This window comes from Mya arenaria, chromosome 15 (assembly GCF_026914265.1).
Source record: "Mya arenaria isolate MELC-2E11 chromosome 15, ASM2691426v1".
In the NCBI taxonomy this organism is placed as follows: Eukaryota; Metazoa; Mollusca; class Bivalvia; order Myida; family Myidae; genus Mya; species Mya arenaria.
In genome coordinates this window covers 30,440,182-30,464,359 of record NC_069136.1, presented here as the reverse complement: position 1 = coordinate 30,464,359, position 24,178 = coordinate 30,440,182, and the positions used below count along the sequence as shown (strand labels likewise).

Here is a 24,178-nt window from a genome sequence, read left to right as displayed (position 1 = left end):
AGGACGGGGCCAGACTAAAATCCTCGTAGTATTAACAGTTTGCCCCGAATGTATCACACCGCCAGGTAACCCTTGGATACAGTGCCATTGGTCCCCTTGCTCGTTTTTAAGGCATCCGCACCATAACAGTGTCTGAATATGGGCCAAATTGGCATTGGGGATCGAGTTCATGTCCCTATCCCGCATAGCCTGCCTAAAATCCTAGGGTATTCACATGTGCCATCACCTAGGGCCAGGTCTCGGCTACACAGTGACATAGGTCCCTATGGTCCCCTTGCTCGTTTCTGCGAGAACGAGCCTTACATGTATGGTAGGGGTCAGTAGGGCTTATATTGCCCATATACGCACAATGTTGGGCTAAGGACGGGGCCAGACTAAAATCCTCGTAGTATTAACAGTTTGCCCCGAATGTATCACACCTGCCAGGTAACCCTTGGATACAGTGTCCATTGGTCCCCTTGCTCGTTTTTAAGGCATCCGCACCATAACAGTGTCGGAATACGGGCCAAATTGGCATGGGGGATCGAGTTCATGTCCCTATCCCGCATAGCCTGACTAAAATCCTAGGGTATTCACATGTGCCATCACCTAGGGCCAGGTCTCGCCTACACAGTGACATAGGCCCCTATGGTCCCCTTGCTCGTTTCTGCGAGAACGAGCCTTACATGTTTCTTCGAGAATATTGCATGTCCTCTTATTGTATAGATTTTGATGGTGATATGGTGCTAGCACCGCATCACCGCGGTGATATGGGGATACGGTGCTACGGTGCTAACTTCACGCACATCGTTTTAACCCCTTTTTTGGTCTGGGAATGAGCCAATTTTGCGTAGATATCAGAAAACCAGTAATACAAGACTGCTGACAAATGATCAGATCGCAGATTTTCATATTCCGTTCGAAAGTTAATGTTTAATGGCTAAAAGCGTTACCAGCGGTTTAAGAAAAATGCATAAAACATCTATTTTTGAACTTAAATATAAACATCTGCGATCTAATTTTTTGTCAGCAGTCTCTCGCATAAAGTGGCTCGTTGAACGGTTCGAAGACAAAAAATAAAAAAGGTGTCAAAAAGTTCAATCTGTGAGAGTGCAGATTTAAATGTGGTTACATGCAAAACCTGAACCATGCAAAATCTGTAAGTTCAATAATAAAGTGCCATTATTTGCCAAATACAGTTAGTAATTTGGCTCTTCAAGGTTGGGTTGAGTACCGTTGTCTAAAGGATCAGTGAAATACATTAAGGAGTTGCTGTGATATAAATCTATTTGTGCTAATACATATAAAACCTTTATACCGTAATGTTTATGTTCAACAATAAATGGCAATTATAGAATTATCTAACTTGATTTAATAATTAAGTTTGTTGGATAGTTGGGAGCACATATGCAATACATGATTTATGTGCAGAAATATTGACTTTAATCATAAATAAGATCCGTGAAAAACCTTAACTAGAATGTCTAAGTCAAATGATAAAGGCTCAACATTTGCATTATATTCAAATTAGTGTTACAGTATTTGAACTCATTAATTAATACGTAGGTTTGATAGTGGACATTGGCGTAGCTAGCACTCTATTCATGTGGATTCATAATTGTAATGGGGGTCTTGGGGCATGCCCCCCCCCCCCCCTGGATTTTATAAAAACAATGGTACATTCTGTCGCATTCTGGTGTGCTTTATTGGGAACTAGGAAATGGAATGTTTTAGGCTAGTAAATCAACAAATACACCCGTTACTCGGCAGATTTTTTCTCTAAAATAGCAAACGAATACATGTAAGTCCCGACTCTGTTAATAACATTCAGATTGCCTAACGGAAGTCTTATTTTCTGTCCCTTTTGCCATTGAACAGTATGATAAAATTTTCTATGTCCATATGTTTTTAACAGAATGTATGGTCAAGTACATGTACGAATATCATCAGTGTAACTTTGGCTGATTTTTTTTATCGAAATCATGTGGATTCAGCCGCGTACTCGCGTATAGGCAACTGCGCCATATTTATAACGGAACCACCCCTGTACTTCTTGAGATATTAATTTCCAGTGTTAATTAATTCTTTACCGGACAGACGGGTGGGCCTGTAGCCCTCTCAACCCAGAATGCGGCTAAAATGATGTGTTCCACTCAACATCGAGTAACTGCCAAAACGAAACTAGTCAGACAAAAATAAAAAGCCGTATATATACGAAAACATTATTTTTTTAAAAGAATAACTACATACATGTACCTCGTTCGTTGCACAAATGATTATTCGCATACACACTATTTTTTTAAAAACCAGACACCGGCCGTTAAATGCTGTTTTAAGCGTGCCCTGTTGTTCGAAAAGCGCATTTATAAAACACGACCGTGTGCAACGCGTCCCTCTTTCGCAACAATTAGCTACTCGGTAATCTCCGGCAAACCGAGCGTGTTCCGTCTTTCGCAATTGAGCCGTGCTATTCGAAAAGCACAGCTTGACACTCAGAGATGAAATCTGATAAACAGCACAGGGTGGTATACAATTTTTAAAACTGAAGTTATCTTTATGATCATAAATCATCGATTCAGTTGGTAATAACACGTAATCCGATTAGCTACATCGTTCTTCGATCCAATTAAGACCAATATTGAATACACCCCTAGGGCAATAAAGATTAAGATCAATACACAGCAGTTTTGTACTATACATGGATTGCGGGTGCGGGGTCACGTTAAATTAAGGCTTCAACTAGTTTTCAACGGTGCCTTTTAACTTTTTAAAAATAAATGGCACAAATGGGGAAATGGCTCCAAACCAAGTCCTGTTAACGATTTCATTTTGTCGTTATATAATTATTTAAAAACTTCTTACTCTTTATTTGTTTATTATTAATTTCGAATCGGTTTAATTAATAAATGCATTAGCTATGGGTATTGTTTATATGTATTAGTGAAATAGACTATCTACTCGAAAATTGTCAACCGTCCTAAATGGTCCTGAGCCAATAAACAAATACACGGGAAATGGCCCCTACCGTAACACCGGTGCAATAAGAAGATACACAGCAGGGGGTTGTCATGCACAGAATCTCGCGTGATCTCGGTTAACGCATTGTCGAAAAAGAGGGCTCTTAACAAAATCAGGTCGTTCATGATACGTTAATTTCTTGTAAAAGGAAATTAAGAAAGCAAACATAATAAGCATCGGCCAGATGCGGCGAGTTGAATATCACAGTTAATGAATACATCCATGAATTACAAAACCGTAGTCTGGGGGTTTGGCATGCTCCGAAAATGGTCAATTTACCCTGCACTCACTCGAACCTCTAAGACTGCAAGTGAAAAATACATATTTAGCTAATATATCATTGAAACCCACGTTTAATGTGGATGACTTTTGTTAGCTTGTTTCACTATCTTTAATTGCACTTGTACAAAGTCTTTCATGATTATTACAATGCAATTGTTTATCACAATGAAAGAACACAATACATTTGTACCCTGTCAGTAGTTATTGCATTTTTGTTATATTTCAGCTTCGTCAATTTTCAGAGAAGTTGTAGGTCTGAAATGTATCTATGCCAATGGGTACCAAAACGAAGTTGTCCACAAACTACTTATCACTGCCTCTTGGTGAAAGATTATGTCCTGCATGTTAAAGCCAGATTTCCAATGTCGTTTTTCTTCATATATTCATATCCCTAACCTGTGTAACCAGTTTCTTGTTTCGTGTGTGTGTGCGTGCGTGCGTGCTGCGTGCGTGTGTGCATGCGTGTGTGCATGCGTGTGTGAAAGTCCCTACCCTTATGTGATAAACGTCTTTACTGTTCTCCTCCCGCACTACGCCCTTACGCATATTGAAAGTTAACGAAAATACAAATACCCCCCGAAAAGCAATTGGCTATGGAAAACTTATTAACATTTTAATAACACGAGTCTGCACTTGCGTATAAGCCCTTGCCGAAATGATTCGAAGGTACAAATGGCAATGGTCAAGCGGGAGAAGAACAGTAAACAAAATTATGATATAGTTTTAATATAAATTGTAATTGTCGGAACAACCCGAAATATCAGATTATTTATAAAATATGATGTTATAAAATGTAACTATTTGGTACAATCAAATCACGTTAATAATGTTTATGAATGTAGTTTTCATGTGAATATATGACTGTGTTTGTTAATATTGGAACAAATTAAAGTTACAAGAAACTTTAAAATGTGTATGTGTCTCTCAAACTCCAGTGTGGCAAGTTATGGGCAAAGTAAAATTAAAGTAAACTTTGCCACAGTAATTAATAGACTTGTATCTATGTTAAATACAATGTATGTGGATAACGACGAGCAGTTATCTCATTTCAAAAACCAATCACCATAACATATAGCAGATGTGGGAATATTCAATACATTCAACTTTTCGATACTATATTATATTGCATTATTATAGCTAACAATTACATGTATAAGTAGTTTAAGCAAAACTACACAAACTGCTATTTGATACTACATTGTATTAGCTTAAACCATGATAGAAGAATATGCATATTTTTGAAATGCACGAATCATTTCATTGCTTGTTGAAGTGTAGGCTTGACGAATCAATTCGTAATAGTAGTTTTTGAAGTCTGCACTATCACTCGGAATTCTGGGCGTGTATGTAATGACTAGTCCCTCAAAGGAAAGTCTAGGGTATAAAACATTTTGCATGTCCATATCAGCTGATATAAATGGGTAGAATATTTGGCCTAAATGTGATCAAATAATTTTCGATGTAGATTTAAAAAATGCTTCCATTATGTAAATAGATTAACATTTAGCATTTGACCTTTTGAACTTAGAATGTTCATTTATGACCAATAATCAAAATTTACATAAATTTCAGAATGATTTGGTAAAACAACGACACCGACACTTTATAGATATACACATTTATTTTTTCTTAACACATATAACAATAATTTCAATTCTATCAATAGTTCAGTATCAGCTGGCAGTCCTTAGGGCAGCCAGGGCATGCTCTAGTCGTCGTAGGGATTCCTGCTTCCCCAGGATCTCCAGCATCTCTGACACAGGTGGTCCATCCTGAAGTTCAGAATACAGTTTTAAACAGTACAGTTTAAAAAATACAGTATAATCTGAAAGTTCTAACAGCAGCCAGGGCATGTTTCAGTCGTCAAAAGGATTCCTGCTTCCCAAGAACTTTTATTATCACTGACAAAGAGGGACCATTCTGAAGAGCAGACAACAGTTTTAGACAAAATAGAATCAGCTGGAAGTCTTCAAAACACCCAAGGCATTTTGAAGTAGTCTTAATGATGATCATCATCAACATCTTTAGTAATTGCATCACTCAATATGAGTATTCTCGCGTTGTGATAACATACTGAGCACACTCAGCAGTCAGAAAGGCCTTTTACATTTAAAACTTTCAATTTTTACACTTTAGTTAAAAGATGATTAAAAACAGACACAGAGAATTTGAGATGCCTCCCAGTCTCACAAGGGCTGACTGGAACCCGTTGAGAGTAGGCTGGTTGACTACACTTGATGTTAGGTGATTCCAGACAATGACCTATGCTGGATGGCTTCCCAAGGATTTCGATAATCTCCAACACAGGGAGACATTCCTGAATAGCAAATAACAGTATTTAACACTGCACTATTTGCTGTAAGCCCTTTGGGCAGTCAGGGCATCTTCCAGTCAGCCTTGCAATTCCAAGGATCTCTAACATTTCCCACACAGAGGGACCATCAAGAAGAGTGGATAAAGAAAGATTAATGGGAGGAAAATAACCAATCATACAAGTAACCTATGCAACAGGTGTGGGTAAGATAGAGTAAGTTGAAGGTTAAGTTTCTTACCGTCTGTTCACTAAGACTCGCTCTGACAATGCCCATGTATTGTATGGTTTTCATCCCTAGCTCCTTACACTGGCACTTCAGAATGCTTTTCACCTCAGCATCGACAAAGTTTGTCATTCCCTTAAGTTTGTGGATAGTTTGTTCTATAACAGACACACTGTTCTTGGTCTTCCTGGTGATATGGTGAAGATGTTTTAAGGTCGGGGTGATCCAAATGAACTCATAAAGGGGATCTGTGAGGTCTTGGATTGAGGAGATTCTGTGCTCCTGGAAAAACATGTAAGGACATTTTCTGGTTAACACTGTCATAATGTATGGTGCAGAACTGCAAAAAATAACAAGAGTATTGTGGAGCCAACACTAAGTCTTGCTTGTTCCTTTTTCAGGAAAACAGGGGGCATAACTCAACAATTAATACAGCCAGTTATGGGCCTTGCTACACATGTATATATTTTTTCTGGCAAACAAGTTTCAAATAAATATCTTAAATGTTTGTTTTTTTCAGGTATAGCCAAAACATAGTGATAGCACAGCAATGCTGCTGACACTAAGGCTATTGAAATACTTAGACAAGCTAAAAATGAATAAAATATCAAACGATACATCTTCATGCCAACTACAGCAGTACTGGTATTGAGATGAGTTTATAAAGAAAAGCAAGCTGTAAAGCAGTATAAATCTAAAACACATCAAGTTGTCAAGTCATTGGGTAGTTCTGTTTATATTTGTACTTTACATGTCAACATATGCTTCATACAGAAATTGCAGAATACCATGGCAGAATATTTTTTTTACAGAATATTCTGCATTTATATCATAACTTTTTGCCAACCCACGTAATCCATGGAAATTTATGTCTCACAAATATTTATGATTGCGCAGTATTCAACAATAAAAATGATGCTTCATTTCCAGATTTAAACTTGAACACTGTGTCAGACTTAAGTTTAAATGAACTTCTGTGTTGCCATACTTACAATTGCCCATTGAAATAATGGCTCAATATAATGATCTTCTAAAACATGGACACTGACCAGCCTGCAATATACAACAAACAGAGTAAGATATAAGCAAGGGGCAAAGTGGAATGTGCATTTATATATATAGCCAGATTTTTCATTCTGATAAAGCTTTTTTTAAAAGGATGAATGGTTAATGGGCAGTAATAAAAGATTACTTTTTCTCTACCATAGATTGTATTGTAAAGGAAATACAGCCTACATACCTTGACACCAAACTTTCCACTTTTTAAAAACAAGAAATTTACCTATCTCCAAAATGGTCTTTGACTGCTTTTCGTGTTCTATTTAATATTTCCTGCCTCCTGTTGCCATTGAAATGCCTCTGTAGGTGCTTCCTATTGAGTGGTCCGAGTTTCTCCGGTTGAAGTCGAGATGAATGTCGATTTACAAGATCCAGAGAAAACTGTTGAAAAGAAAACATGTATTAAATGAAACCTTTAGCCCATAAAAGGTGCAAAAATTAACAAAATAAACTAGAGCTGTCACAGGAGTGATGAATACCCCCAAATGCTGCCTGGACACAGGAATGGCAAACCATTCCTTTGAAAAGAGGCCATAACTCCAAGGTTACTGCACACTGCATCTTCTTTTATCATGCATGTATTGTTTTATTTAAATCTGTTGAGTAATTTAGAAGTTACACTGCTGACAAGAAAAACTAGCCTTTCATGAGTTATCGTCCGGAAACCGTTTTTCTATTTTTAGTATCAGTGACCTTGACCTTGGCCCCACCAGCCCCAATATCGAACTTGACCTGTATCTTCTGATGTTACACCTGTGTACCAAAAATTGTTCAAACCTGTCAAGCCTTTCATGCTTTATCGTCCGGAAAGCGGTTTATTTATTTTTAGTAACAGTGACCTTGACCTTGGCCCCACCAGCCCAATATCGAACATGACCTGTATCTTCTGATGTTACACCTGTGTACCAAAAATTGTTCAAATCTGTCAAGCCTTTCATGAGTTATTGTCCGGAAGCCATTTTTCTATTTATAGTAACAATGACCTTGACCTTGACCCCACCAGCCCCAATATCGAATTTGACCTATATCTTCTGATGTTACACCTGTGTACCAAACTGTATCTTCTGATGTTACACCTGTGTACCAAAAATTGTTCAAATCTGTCTAGCCTTTCATGAGTTATCGTCCGGAAACAGTTTTTCTATTTTTAGTAACAGTGACCTTGACCTTGGCCCCACCAGCCCCAATATCGAACTTGACCTGTATCTTCTGATGTTACACCTGTGTACCAAAAATTGTTCAAAACTGTCTAGCCTTTCATGAGTTATCGTCCGGAAACCGTTTTTCTATTTTTAGTAACAGTGACCTTGACCTTGGCCCCACCAGCCCCAATATCGAACTTGACCTCTATCTTCTGATGTTACACCTGTACCATGAAAACCGACAGACCGACCGACCGACAGACAGACCGACCGACAGACGGACCGACTGACAGACCGACCGACCGACAAGCTCACTCCACCCCCTCAAACTTCGTTTGTGGGGGTATAATGACATGTATTTTAACTTGTTTCTGTGCTTAACTATCCTTTTAGGGAGTTAGCCAGAAGTAAAAAACAGACAGGGCTCTTCCAAAAAGGGACTTGGTGCTGATTCAAGTTGGTATCCATCATATTATGAGTGTGAAATTCCATGAAGGACCATGATGACTAAGTCCAAAAATTATTGTAATTAGAGTGTATTCCTATATTTATTCTCATATTATAAAAGTTAATATTGCGCAATATTTTGCCGCGTAAAAATCCCCTGGTGTAATATCAAAATCCCCTGGAATTCAGACCAAAATCCCCTGGGAAGCCGCTCAGAAATATGGCATGTATGTGATAGTGAAAAAGGCACATTGTAGTGGGCTGTGAAGAACTTGAACATTATGAGTTTGACAGGAATGTTAGGAAGTATGTTAGATTGAGGTGATATAGTGTTTAAACTGCCAAATACGTAAAGTGTGTATGTATTTGTAATCTTATTAGAAGTTTTAAATAGTACAAAAGAAATATTTGACAGTCATTAGCATTTAATTCTATGAAGGCAGAAGGGTACACAGGCTCGTCTCCATGACGGCAGATTAGAGGGTGCTACCAAAAAAGGACATAGTGCAGCAACCTTCCATAACTCTTTAGCTAAAACCAAACCTATTGTTCAATTAAGGAATGAATTGCGGGGTTGATGTCATTATCGGGGTATGAACGCAATTGGGTTGGTCAATGTGTGTGGAGTCCGAAGGACTCCACGCGTACTTTGACCAACCCAATTGCGTTCATATCCCCGATAATGACATCAACCCCGCAATTCATTCCTTATATTTACACCAATAGTTCATTATTTCATTTAAGAATTGTAAAAAAATACTTCATTTCATTTAAGAAAACCTTTCAGTAATCCGTTCTTACCCATTCTGTAAATAGAAAGACCCGACTATAACCGGAAACATATTTTTCAAATGACGTCACAATAACGCGGGAAAAGATCAAGCGCTTGAAATCACTTAAAAACATAAAATTTCAACATTTCTGGTACCAATATATTTAAAATATAATAAACTAACCCTTTTAAAAATGTTGATCTTTATTTTACGGGACCTGCAGACACAATACAACCAATAACAAGATCAATAGCTTTCATGTATATTGTTATGCAATGAATTGCGATCCGAACATATCTGAAGATGTTGCGTTCATCGATTGAACAATTACCGAAATGACGTTCATTTAAGGAATGGAAGTTGAGGTGTAAATATTATTTGGCTTACTAGATTCATCCTTTATGAATCAGCTTTAATTTACCATTTTTAAGATTAAAAGATTTATAGAAATAAAAATCTTATGCCAATCTTTACCACTGAACCTCTGAAATTCCTAGAGGAGAGGACAAATTTGTAATCCTTTGAAGCATTTTTGAAGTAAATGAATATATATGCCATTACAGGAACTCTCATAGATTGGCACCAAAATGCATTCTCCATTAAATTAACATAGAATTAATAAATTTTAATGTTTATTTTCCTATTGATATTGACCAAAATAGAAACCAATATTCTAGAAACATATTCCGTACTTATTGGGAAACCCATTTGAAATTTAGCGTGAGCATCTGCAGTTATCTTACATGATAGTATTTATAGCATTTTCATAATACCTGCTGCACATTCAAAGCCTTCCATCTACATGTATATTCAAATTGCATTTAACTTACTATTGCAATGCAAAATCAACAACTTAAAAGACAATAACATTTATAGAAATTTCAGTAACCAGGAGAACTGTTGTTTACTAAAGTTGCTATTTGCCTATCTATGATAGTCTGTTTCCAGGAGGCAGTCTGAGAGATGACCAAGGTTATTCTCATACATGCCATATTTTCTGGAGACCATTCAGGGGGATTTGTTCAAAAGGCTGAAAATTCAGGGGGATTTTGGTTGTATTCAGGGGGATTTTTTTAGTAGGTCTAAGTTGGCGAAATTTTAAAGTATTTTTAGACGCAAGTAAGAAAAAATGTATTCACATATAGTTTGCTTTGAAAACTTCTGAACTTTTTTCATTATACAGAATTATTTTATGTCATGATTTATCATATTTTTATGATACACTGTCATGTCATACTGTAATGCACTTGCAGAACAAAATATGTCATTGGAAAAATATGTTTTCAAGACAATTAAATTAAATTTACCTTCCTCCAAAGTCTTTAAACAAATTGTGCTTAATTCTATCAGCTTTGATGACTTTCAGACAATAAGAGAATAGAATAAATATTATTAGTTTCTTCCTTCCAAAAGAGTAATATTTCTTTGCCTTAATTACTACAAATTAATTGATCACTTGTTGTAAAAGTTTCCTTTTGGAGAGTTTCACTCACATACTGTGGTTTCACTATGTCATTATTGCCTGATGTAAAATTTCAAAAAAACCCAAAAAAAAACAACTTTTTTTTTTTAAATTCCGGGGAATTTTATCTCCCGCCGGGAGACCGGGGAATGGATCGAAATTCCGGGGGATTTTTCCCCCCACAGGGAGATATGCCATGTATGTATTCTGGCAAAAAAACCCTCATGTGTGTGTATATTGGTGTATATTGGTGACGACCCTCTGCTTGACTAGAGACATTAATTTGTTTCTGTAGAGTTTGGGTCCAGAGGGGTATATTTTACAAAACTTTGAAATATTACTATAAATCTATTTCAAGCATTTAGATTATTTACAGACGAACTCTGTTGTCATAAACTCCCTGGGCTGGGTTTCCTCATAGGCTCAAACTGGATGAAAAGACCGATTTCTTTAAACAGACTGTAAGCAATTCTCTTAGGCTCAAACGCTTCGAGGCTAGAGGTTACAATTTCCACCAGTCCCTAAGAGTTCAAGCCAAAGGGATTCAACTGTTACTTATGAACTTTATTAAAACAGATAAAGATTTTACATGGACCTATCACTGTGTATGTCTGACAGCTCTAACCTACCATTTGTACTAGCTCCTGAAGTGTTTTGCCATCTGTTGGACCAGAAAATCCCCGGTTCACAGTGGTAAGATAGTTCAACAAGGCATCTGGCTCTATTCCCTGGTTCTAGAAAAAACAAAAATGAAAGCAAATTGAATGCTTAAATTTTGGTTAAAAAAACAAATACAAATACTCTCTTTAAAATATTTCATTTTTTGCAGGGCAGTGAATTACAAGTTTTTTAAGATTATTATTGTGAAAAAGTTTCATGTCTTCATAGTTTTACTTATATGTAAGAAAAAAATAGGCAAAATTTATGGGCGGCTTACCTTAAAACTTTCGACATGTATGTCACCCTGTCTCTTCGAAAGCTTTGTTCCATCTCTGTAAATTAAGTGCAGTATGTATAACATTCAGTGGTCCAATTTAGGACAAGCTCAAATTTAGTAAAACATCCATTCAAGTCTATTTCCCTGGTGGTGGTCTCACCCGGACTGTCAAAGTCATCCACCAGTTTAAGGAGGTATAAAGGGTTTTACTATGTCTCATAATATTATATACGTGGAGATGGAGAAAAAGCATTAAAAACTTACTATATAAGTCTATAGAAAACTAAGGACCCTTTGGCGGGGGCATTTTTCACACCAGAGACATAATTTGAACAATCTTGGTAAAGGAACTCTCCATGAGGCTTCATACCAAATACCAAGGGTCTGTGACTTGCACTTTCAGAGAAGAAGACTTTATAAGATTTAACTGTAAAAGTATATAGAAATCCCCAACCATGATCTTTGTGTACCATGGCTGATACGGCTAAGAAAATTTTATAATCATAAATAAATAATCAGGCAATCGTTTCGCAAGGTATCAGATGCTATATCATTGAAATATATTCTTGGGAAAGCTAGAATTAAACAGGGTCCACTTTTCAGAACAATAATTTTTATCAGCAGTCAAGACTACTCGGCCTGAAGACTACTGACACTAAAGTGCTATTGAAGAATATTGAATTGTTACAAAACTAACATGCAAATTCATTGGTAGGATAGTTATTTTCCCTGCCTCATGCATATTCATTAAACTGAGATTTTGGCAGTCAATTGTCCCATAGTATTACGGAATTAAGTACAGTTGTTGATAACGATGCGCTGCGACCAGTAGGGTACCATTGTTACAAGGAAGGTTGCATGAAGGTTGCATGAAGGTTATGGTATACAGCTAAACAGTAAAGTACATGTATGGGATTCAGATATGTTGCTCTTTGTTCATGACAGTTAATGCTGCAGTGTATAACCAGTATTTGTACATATGGCAGAATAAGTGGTCTCATAATGAACAGTTTTAAGTTTACTTTTAAACAGATCAGGTGTCTTTAATCAATGCATAATAAAAATAGATACTGTTTCAATAAATCAAGGGATTTAGCCGGTACATTCTACAAAATAAGTGTGAGAAAATTGTTTCATAATACTAGATTCTTATTTCATACTAAAGCAAGAAAACGTTGTATGACATTATGTACACTGTACAAGGGCATGTCTGAGGTTCAAAATATAATGTTTTAACAAACAAAAGGGCCATGATGGCCCTAAATCGCTCACCTGAGTAAAAGAGTTTAACCTTTGTTATCAATATAGCTTGTTTCTCAAAGAATATTGAACAAGAGCTGTCACAGTATGAGACGAATGCCCCCGAATGTGTCATTGACCTATGAACAAGTACATGAAAAGTTGATCTTGCCTTTATGTGTCAAATTGTTATGGCAAGTTATTATAAATTGCCTCTGAAATACCACCCATACTTGACAGCCTACACTCTTATGTCCTCATATTCAGCATTCCATTGTGAATAAACACTTAGTGTATCTTTCACCATAGAGGTAGGGACATGGGTCTTGCACACGACAGGTCGTCTTGGTATGTCGAAAATATGTGGCTAGTCATTTTAAAATCTGTCCATTCAAAAGAAAGTTACAGCCCGGTTACGACAGCCTAACCTCCATGTACTTATATGCAGCATACCATTGTGAATAAACACTAAGTGTGACCTTCAACTTAGAGGTAACCGCCCTCAAAAAAGGGGCTCGCTGGAGCACTGTACTAAGGTTTTAGATTATTTTAGGAACAGTTTGTTGTTCTTCTTGATACTAGAGCATTGTGTTAACAATAAATTGTGAAATTCAAGACATGAAAAAAAGAGTATCAGTGATTTGTAAAGAACAAATTACTGGATTATTCATTCAAAGAATGGAAATGATGGAAAAACAAATTTGCAGCATATGTTGTTTTCTTTTTTTTGACTTGGCTGAAAGGTACCATATTATATCATGTATAGGACGCTAGCATAGATAGGACACAGGCCAAAAAATAGTTGAAAAAACGGGGTAAAAACCCTTAATATATAAGATAGGACGCAGCGGAAAAATGTAAAAATCAGAGCCGAAAAATTGAGGTTGGTAAAGTATTTACTAGTGATGTTCCGATGATCGATTATAATCGAAAATCGATTGGTTGGGTCTGAAATCGGCGACAATCGATAGTATTTAGTTATAATCGATTATCGAAAAAAAATTTTTTAGTAAGTGTTAAGATGTTATCTTTAACAAAATGGCTGATGAAAGCCACAATGAGCAAGGAAATGAACTATTTTTTATACAACAACACTTAATAACTTCAATCATAGACATAAGGTATATGCATATAATGATTAAGAGTTTAATACTCTACATGAATAAAACTACAACTCAGGTACTATCTAGTATTTTAAAAACCGATTGTACTATCGATAATCAGTTACTTGAGTGGAACCGATCATCGATAGTAAAATTGCAACCGATTCCCAACACTAGTATTTACAACATATATTGAAGTAAAAATCAAACAAAAAATTGTATGTAAGGCATAATTCGATAACTGTCTTGTGTATTTCGATAATTATCGTCGTATTTCAGTAATTTAGCGTACACAACAATGATTTAAGTCTTGACATTTTGAGAACATTCATGCATATTATAAGAAATATGAAAATAAAAGAGACCAAACAAAATTATTTTAATACATTTGAGAGAAGTCTATGCAAGGATGCTTCAGACCAAATTTGGTAAATATCTATCAAGAGGTTCACAAGAATAATCGTTTTTTACTCTATTTTTAGCTAAAAGGGGCCAAACAAAATTATGTGAACAAATTTAAGAGAGGTCCATGCAAGGACACTTCAAACCAAATTTGCTGAAGATCTATCAAGGGGTTCATGCAAAGAAAATGTTAAGTTTTTTTTACTAATTTTAGCTCTGGTGGCCCTTAAAAGGGGCCAAACAAAATTATTTGAAAAGACCTGACAGAGGCCCATGCTGGGATGCTTCAGACTTGCAGATCCATCAAGCAGTTAATAAGATCAAGTTGTTTAAAGGTTTTTCTATTTTTTGCTCTGGTGACCCCTAAAAGGGGCCAAACAAAACCATTTGAACAAAGTTGAGAGAGGACCATGTAAGGATGCTACATATCAAGTATGGAGTCATTCTGACCTTTACTTTCAGAGGAAAAGATGTTTAAGTGACAAGACAATGTAAAAACAAATGACCCCTGAGCAAGGCCAATTTGACCCCGGGACAATAATTTGAATACCTTTGGTGTAGGTCCACTAGGTAACACTATATACAAAATATGAAAGCTCTAGGTCTTATATTTTGGAGAAGAGGATTTTTAAAGATTTATTATATAAGACTATATAAAAACAAATAACTTTCAGGGCGGGGCCAATTTTGACCCTGTGGCAATAATTTGAACAACTTTGATAGAGGTCCACAAGATGATGTTGTATACCAAATATCTAAGCTCCTGGCCTTACGGTTCTGGAGCAGAATATTTTTACTATATAACACTACGTAAAAACAAGGACCCCCTAGGCGGGGTCAATTTTGACCCTGTGGCAATAATTTGAACAAATCTGGTAGAGGTCCACTAGATGATGCTGTATACCAAATATCTAAGCCCTGGGCCTTACAGTTTCGGAGAAGAAGATTTTTAAAGATTTACTATATAACACTAAGTAATAAAACTAGTGACCCCTGGGGCGGGGCCATTTTTGACCCCAGGAGAATAATTTGAACAAATTTTGTAGAGGACCACTACATGATGACACATACCAATTTTCAAGGTTCTAGGCCTTGTGGTTTTTGAGAAGAAGATTTTTAAAGTTTTCCCTATATAAGTCTATGTAAAACAAGTGACCCCCGGGGCGGGGCCATTTTTGACCCCAGGGGGATAGTTTCAACAATTTTGGTAGAGGACCACTAGATGATGCTATATACCAAATATTAAGGCTCTAGGCCTTGTAGCCCATGGCAACCAGAGTTCTGCATGGAATTCAATTCTTTGAACAATTTTCAAAGGGGACCACCCAAGGAACATTCCTGTGAAGTTTGGATGAAATTGGCTAAGCGGATTATGAGGAGATGTCGTTTAAAGTAAAAGTTTACGGACGGACGGACGATGGACGGACGGACGACGAACAAATTGTGATCACAAAAGCTCACCTTGTCACTATGTGACAGGTGAGCTAAAAAAGGAAATCAGGAAACAATTTCATTCAAAATGAAGGAATATCTACCAACCTGTTAAGTATGAGAGGAAGGTGGGCATATTGTGGTGGCTGCCAACCAAACGCTGAGTACATCTGAAGATGCTTCGGAGTTGACACACTCCATTCCTGGTGAAGAGAAACATACAACATGGAATCTGAAGCAAATATGCCTAGAGACTTTCAAGTAAAATGTTTAATTTACTAATATCATAGAATATCTATCAATTGCAGGTTTACACTATTAAAGGAAATTGAGTGGTTATCTAATACTACGGTATAATAATTTATCTTGAAAATAAATGATTTTTTCACAGACTTAGCTTCTATTTGCAATAGATGAAATATAAATCTAACAGTCCAAATTCCTCATGTTTGATATGGAAATTTCAAAGCCTTGTTTTTTTTAAGTGTCTCACTGCTTGAATAGTATTCCTTTGTCCACAAGACCCACTTTATATCCAGTGATTATTTTTGGACTTATTTTTACCAAATTGGGGAAAAAGTTGACTTTGAGAAATATACAAAATCGGGCCAAAATAGCTAATAAAATGGAAAATATGCATGTTTTCATGTTGTTATGCATACATTATGCTATAAAAGAAAAAGTATTGTCAAGATTTTTTTTTTCAAGAAATCCATTGCTTTTTTATTCATTTAAGTAATATGCATTTATCAAAATGGGGGGAAAAAAATTGGGGGAGGGGGAACTGACATTTCAAACAATTTTTTAACTGCTCTATTTTCATTGACCTAATAAGTGTATTATGCTCAAACATCTTTCTAATTCAGAATTAGTAAAAACAGTTCCTATTACCATTCCCCTGAGCACATGTGAAATCTGCATATGGTGATCATCCACAACATTCGCAAAATGATACGTCGGGAAGCCATCTGACTTTATAACTACCTAAAACAGAATATTTAGCTTAAAATCATACTAGACTGCATGTTATAATCATCTTTTAAAAAAACAAAACTAAGCTAAGAAACAATTGAGATAAAAGAAGGTACCTAGCCAAATACTGTTCTACCTACTATCAAAAACATATTAGGGTGAGAGTGGTTCAGTGGTCAAAGGCATCGACCTCTCAACCAGAGGTCATCAGTTTGATCCTTTTCCTTGGCCTCTCAAAAGGCCATAAGCAATGGTGTTTACATAGGAAACAGAGTCAAGAGTGACTTGGGTAACATTTGAACTGAAATTGGTTTGAATAAACTAAACTTATGAGAATGATCTGTATAACCTACAAAGTCTCCCTCCCGGGCCTCCTCAGTAGAGCTGTCCATGATTTCCCCATACACAAGGTCTGTCCATGGCTCTGTAATCGCCTCATACTGTAAGGAAAACATATCTGCTCATGTTTATCAATTTCAAATGTTGAAATAGTCAGTTTGCATTATAAAACTCCTCTAAGTGCACAGAGTCAGGGTCAGTGTGTTTCACAAATGCACACTTTTACTGTATTTGCACCAATAAATGCACCGGTATGTCCAGAGCCTGTATTCATAAAGCTTCTGAGTAAAACTTCTCAACTTTTCAACTTTTTCTAATTTTTAAGATTGAAAATTTGAAATATCTACGATTTGATATCAAATTTATATATATATGACTTTATTATTTTGATCTTTTCTTGCTTATTTTCATATTTTTGTTGTAAAAAGATTTATATTCTGCATTGAATTAAGCTTGGAAAGAAAGCCTTATTGAGTAACAAGAGCAAAATGTGAGCAAAATGCCTCATTGAGTTACAAGAGCAAAATGCCTTATTGAGTAACAGGAGCAAAATGCCTTATTGAGTAATACAAGAGCAAAATGTTTCATTGAGTAATACAAGAGCAAAATGTCTCATTTAGTAACAAGAGCAAAATGCCTCATTGAGTAACACAAGAGCAAAATGTCTCATTGAGTAACAAGAGCAAAATGCCTCATTGAGTAACACAAGAGCAAAATACCTTATTGAGTAACAGGAGCAAAATGCCTTATTGAGTAACAGGAGCAAAATACCTTATTGAGTAATACAAGAGCAAAATGCCTCATTGAGTAACACAAGAGCAAAATGCCTCATTGAGTAACACAAGAGCAAAATGCCTCATTGAGTAACACAAGAGCAAAATACCTTATTGAGTTACAAAAGCAAAATGTCTCATAGACTAATACAAGAGCAAAATGTCTCATTGAGTAAGAAGAGCAAAATGCCTCATTGAGTAAGAAGAGCAAAATTCCTCATTGAGTATTAGAGCAAAATGCCTCATTAAGTTACAAGAGCAAAATGCCTCAATAAGTTACAAGAGCAAAATGCCCCATTAAGTTACAAGAGCAAAATGCCTCATTAAGTTATAAGAGCAAAATGCCTCATAAAGTTACAAGAGCAAAATGCCTCAATAAGTAACAAGCACAATATATTTACCTTAAAGCGTGTGACATATGGCACTTTCTTGTCCAGTTTGTCTTGCACCTGCTGTTGTGTGAGGTCTCGACATTTGTTGTCGTATTTGGGCGTCTCCTGACGTCGTATCGCCTCCTTCTTCAGTAGAGCAAGGCGCTTTTCCGTGCAGAAACAATGGTAGCAGTGACCGGACTGGGTAGTGATATTTGTAAAGAAGTAAATATGGTTGGCACAACATAATGGCCAATAAAAGCACTCCTAATGTTCTTTACATGTAGCAGCAATGAGCAACATTTCTAATCAGTTTTGTATCTAAAATAAGTTGATACTAAAATTGTGTCTATAAGACACACCAGTTCTAATTTATTTCCAACCAAAATGAAAGTCTATCCATAGACATTCATTTTGTCACTCATATTTGCCCACAAAATGCTAACAATGGTATTACCAGAACTATTTTCTTAGCTGTTGACACAATAATAGAACTTTTTTTACTGCTACTACCATCAAATGAAATGACAATAACTTAGGAAATGCCAATTTTTGATAATTAAAGGGCCATAACTCTCTTACTATGTGTAGCTGCAAACAAACCCCCAGGTGCACAACTTCATCATCTCAACAACATTCCCCTAAGGTTTCAAGACTCTAGGTCAAACAGTTTGGGAGTTTTGAATGACAATAGTTCGCAAAATACTTATCAATGGAATCACAGTCGGACGCAGTGACTGACAAGGGCATTTCTATATGCACCCCCATTAAGTGGGCACATAAACACATCCTGCTGGAATATAACCTAGAACCTAGGCCAAAATATAGAACAAGCCTAAACTTTATGCTAAGGTTCAAACAGAGATTTTTCTAAAAAGTATCACATGTAAACAGACTTCACCATTTTTAATTGAAAAAATGAAAGCTTACATTAAGCAACTTTTCCACACTGTCCTGGTACAGCTGTATTCTCCGTGACTGTAGATACACGTACATCAACATAATAATTTATGACATTTGTGAACCAAATTATTTCACAAATACAAACACAAACTAAATTCATGAACCCAAATATATTAACAATAATGATTTGTTTTCATTTTCTTGAAATTTATGTATGTTTCAGTTATTTTAAGAGATGGATCAATTTATCAATGTATTTTTCGTACATTTTTCTTACCACAATACTATATTTATAGCTACCTGCAAATACGGTCCAAACTCGCCACCTTGTCTTGGACCTGTAGATGTCAAGATATTCTTACAAAACTGAAGATATACATGTAAGGTAATGAATAACAGCCCGTTATATATTTCATTAAAATAAAAAAGAACAAGACGTCCATTTAATTACTAGAACTTAGTACTGGGTGATATTAAAAAAGCTTAGTTTTATATCTTATTACAGAATATAATAAAACAGTAATATAATTTCACATACAAATGATTACACAATTTAAGAAACAATAAAGATAGTAAGGCTTCAGATCGTTACCCCATTTTTGGGTGTAATCTGCATCTCAATAAAAATATTAAAGTACATTTATGGGTGTCCTAAAGCACTTTTAAGCAGCAGGGTAAGGCTTACAACTAAGATTTCTTATTGAATGGGGTCACAGCAACTTACATATACCCCAACTCAAACTGGCCCTCACTTACTTTCATCAGGAACAAGTCCGGCCCAGTTCAGAACATCTTCGATCTTCTCTGTTGCTCCATCAACCTTCCTTGTCTGGAATTTGAAAACATATTTTTTCTAAAAAACTATTTAAATTTGATAATTTAAGGACAATGGCAGTTAATGCTGGAAGAAATATTATTGCAAAGTGAATAACAACTGCTTGGCAAGTATGCATTGTATTTCGAATTAGAGTGATTTTTGCCCAGTAACCATTTTGGTCTGCTCCATTTTAACCCAGTGTGACTTAACTTAGCCCATAGTCTTGTTCTCAAAATTAACAGAAAAAATATTAATAAATGTTTAATCCTTCTTTTCAGGAATATTTATTGCCAAAGAAATTAATGTATTCACTCTTGTTACCACATTTGTGTTATAGAAGAGCATGTTGTCAGTAAATATTTTCCTAAAAATTATTTAGAAAATATATATAATATTCCAAAACATGACAAACTGAACCAAAATTACTTTTTTGCAGGGTTCAACGTTAACTTTTTCAATCACTAGACCAGTAAGTCTTAGATCATGTTAAAATTTTCTAAACGGGGTGCAGAACATAACGCTGTTTTTGTCATTACAGGTATAAACAAGCCATTAAAAATTGTCTCTCCATTTCTTACAAAACCACCTTTTACACTTAAAACACCTTTTACACTTTTGTGTTTTTTTGTACTTTACTATACTTTGTACTCTCTAGGGGTTCTTTGTCGGAAAAACACCTGTATTTATGCAGGTCCATTTTAGTTTTGTCTGCTTGAAAGCAACATGTAAACAATTCGAAACAACTATATTTGGATAGCCTCAAAAGTTAGTAAACACTAATATACATTATACATAAAAAAGTATGTTTATTCACTAAATTTAATTACTTTGACAGGAAAATAGGTGATTCAACACTAAAGCATGGCTTTTTCTTTTACCAATCCGACTTTATCATTTTACGACACATAACATGTATGGTGTGCAGTGTGCACCTGCATGTAGGAAGGGCTGAGAGCCTGTCAAATGGTTTGATTGATCCACTACAGCTGACGTCATACCTGATTATAGAACTGGGAAATCCGTCAATGCACTGGAATTTCCATCACATACACTGGAAATCCCAGTTCTATTAATGATACAGGCAAAATTGAAAAAAAAAGATTGATATGTTCGGTATTACTGTCAAATTATCTGTTCATTTTCATGTATAATTGTATACGAGCTACAAGTAAACAAACACTAAAAAATTTCAACACGTCCAGTTGGGCTAACAAGACATGGATTTTTCTAGACAGGACCAGCTTTTTGATAGACAATGTAGTTTCTGAACGAGGTTAGTGTCAAACCCTGTTTTGTGATAAGTCAAAAAGAAATGAAATTCCATACTAAATTTGCATACATTTTTTCAGCAAAACATATCCAAAAAACATAAATGAAAAAAAGGAGGCTGAAATGGACCAGGCCAAAACAGTAACTGTGTTGAATTAACAACCTGTCTATGAATCAAGAGCACATTTTGTTTAAATTTAATGAAGAGTAGAGTCGATTGTTAAGGCAAAAAAAAAAAATACCTGTGGTTCCGGTAACATGGCAAAAAAAATAGGGTCTGGATTTTTTTTTTTTTTTTTTTACGGTTTCAATATCATGCAATTTTCTGTTGCATCAGATCATTTATGTTATATCTAAGCGTTTCCTAATTTACAAAAAGTCTGATAAAAATAGCATTATTTCTTGTCTGAATTTATCTTCTTACCTTCGACTACCGTATTTTCCTTCCAATTTTGCCCATGAAATGTATACAATACTCGTTTATAAGTCGCGTACAAATCTGTGATAATGTTCTAGCCAAACAGTCAATTATCAACTAAATTTTTTCATTTGCTGCAGGAAAATCGCCGATTTTCTTGTCAACTATGAGCCCCCTAAACTAGGCCTTCAAGTGGAAGAACGTTAATAATAGAACAAGTTAACGCGGATATGGATTTATTTTACGTATCTTATTTTCGTACAATCAAAGTTTCATTCATATTTATAGTGAATTCAAACATTTCGGTCATTGTTTTAAGATTCCCAGACAATGATTACTGATTATTATTTTTTCGATCGTATCATATTTTCTTACCAGCCTAGGCGAAATCCTGGCTATCAAATGAAAAGTTGATCAACAGTCACAGTACGTATCACTTTCGGTTATTAAACACTACAATGAACAAATAAAGTTATTATTCAACTACTAAATGAGGCCTGCATGTTGTTGTTTACTAAATTTATATCGTTTATTGCACGTCCAGGTATTGATATAATTGGGTTTGATTTTAAAATCCTCATTTCTCGTATCCTTGTGTACGTGACGCCGAGGTCCAAATTTGCCATCTCGACGTCATACTCAAACTCATTTTAATCGAAGCCAGAATGTTCCGATTCGTCAGACAATCACTGGAATATAAATGACATTATTCAGGAATGTTGTTTTAAACTGAAGTTAACAAGGGCAGAAATTGGTTCTACATTGCATTCTTGTGTATTCGAAAACACGTGTTTCAACAGCTGATCGATGTTAAATTGGGTCATGTCAAAGTTTAACAATAGGGATAGTCATTATTTTATACTTACTTTCAATTTGTAGAAGCAGATGCGCATTTTTATGACCGGATTGGCAAACAGAAGTGACACAAATGTCCCGTATAATGATTTATGGCCTTTGTTTATACAAGCCAGATGATTTTTTGTTTATCATACATGGTCGACATTTTGACACGATTCCGAACCATGACCTGTGACGTCAGGTGCGTGATCAATAAAATATAGTTGTATTATTGGTAGTTAATTATAACTTGCAGTATTGTGTAAATTTCCACGAGGAAAACGAAACAGGAATGCCCACAAACCTGCGCAGTCAACGTTTTATGCATCTTTGATACCAGTGACCTTATTTCGCGATTTTCCGAAATTCTTTAAATAGTAACATAGTGGTTTTTTTTAGTGCATTGTATTTATCGATGTTTATACTTCATGAATATGAATTTATAGCAAATAAACAAGCATCAGGTATGAAAATAAATGCCCCTACATTACAAATATGTAGGATTACGTATCTATGAAGCTATTGATAAAACTTTAAGATCCGTATCTATGAAGCTATGGATAGATAAGTAAAATTGCGTATCTATGAAGTAAAGGGTTAAATAAGGCGAAATGAATAACCATTGATAATTGTGGATATATTAATTAAACGATTAGTGAAATGTGTATTGGAACCTGGCAGTTAGCCTGCATGAATTCACAAAGCCTAATCGTAAGAAGCCTGCATGATATACGCAAAGCCTAATCGTAAAGAAGTAAGTTTTATTTTGGACATGGATAAAAAACACCGCAAGCTATAATTAAAAAAATGTTCATTATAAAGACAGCGAAATATGTCTCCTGTTATCAACCACGTGTTTGGACCGTAAACATGCGTCAATTTGGAGACATCGGACAGAATTCGCCACCCTCGGCCATTTTGTTTTCCGTCTCAGTAATACATAATCAGGAAAGAAAGTTTATGCTCCAGGGACATTGAAAGACAAACAACGAAAATAATGACGATATATTTAAAAAAATACATATATATATTTTAGGATAATATTTAAAAAATAAATATTTTTTTTTACTTTTATGTCTAAAAATTTTTTGGGTCATCATGGAAATAATAGGGTCGGTGGGGTTACCGGAAACACAGGTGTGTTTTTTTTTGGCCTAATAGAAATTTAATCATTGTAAAGCAAATTTACGACCCTTGCCTCAAGCCGTGACTTACTGTACCTAATACTAACTTAGTTGTGTGACACTATATTGTGACGGTTGGATAAAACAAATCTTTAAACATAAAAGAAGTAAATTACCATGTCAGTATCTTCAATTCTCAAGAGAAACTTTCCATTATTTGACTTCGCAAACAGATAGTTAAACAGAGCTGTTCGAAGACCACCTAGATGCATCATTCCAGTAGGACTTGGGGCAAATCGTACACGGACCATTCTGTCAACTGACACTCCATAGTTTCTGCAAAAATTACGAAAAATAATGTACGTTTTTCTTTTCATCATGGGCAGCGCCATCTTGTCGTAAATGAACTGTCGTAAAATTTAGTATTTGAAAAACTTCATTTTTCGCTTAGAATAAAACAGTGACTCTAATTCAACCTTTGAAGTATTTCATAATTAATAGTTTTTTTTAAATGATTCTGTACAGTTTATCCAGAAATCATGGT

At 35.5% G+C, this 24,178-nt stretch overlaps 1 protein-coding gene across 1 annotated transcript; it reads right to left on the bottom strand.

Annotated features, from left to right (window-relative positions):
* Positions 1–4,896: 4,896 nt before the first annotated feature.
* LOC128220200 (probable glutamate--tRNA ligase, mitochondrial) lies at positions 4,897–24,026 on the bottom strand. Its single transcript, XM_052928482.1, has 14 exons — positions 23,811–24,026; positions 19,926–19,998; positions 19,470–19,507; positions 19,197–19,244; positions 18,297–18,467; positions 17,137–17,223; positions 16,703–16,795; positions 15,920–16,014; positions 11,637–11,691; positions 11,329–11,433; positions 7,099–7,256; positions 6,809–6,869; positions 5,832–6,098; positions 4,897–5,051 (listed from the first exon to the last, which is right to left on the bottom strand). Exons 1-14 carry the CDS (start codon positions 24,024–24,026, stop codon positions 4,953–4,955), a joined length of 1,566 nt encoding a protein of 521 aa, XP_052784442.1. The 3' UTR covers positions 4,897–4,952.
* Positions 24,027–24,178: the final 152 nt, after the last annotated feature.

What these genes read in the sequence shown, in the direction of transcription:
- LOC128220200 (XM_052928482.1), bottom strand. Translation starts at nt 24,026, where the DNA reads ATGGCGCTGCCCATGATGAAAAGAAAAACGTACATTATTTTTCGTAAT. An exon ending in CTTCCTCTCATACTTAACAG is followed by an intron (nt 11,692 to 15,919) that starts GTTGGTAGATAT and finishes CTTAATTTACAG; the next exon opens with AGATGGAACAAAGCTTTCGA. An exon ending in AAAGACCATTTTGGAGATAG is followed by an intron (nt 6,870 to 7,098) that starts GTAAATTTCTTG and finishes TGTATATTGCAG; the next exon opens with GCTGGTCAGTGTCCATGTTT.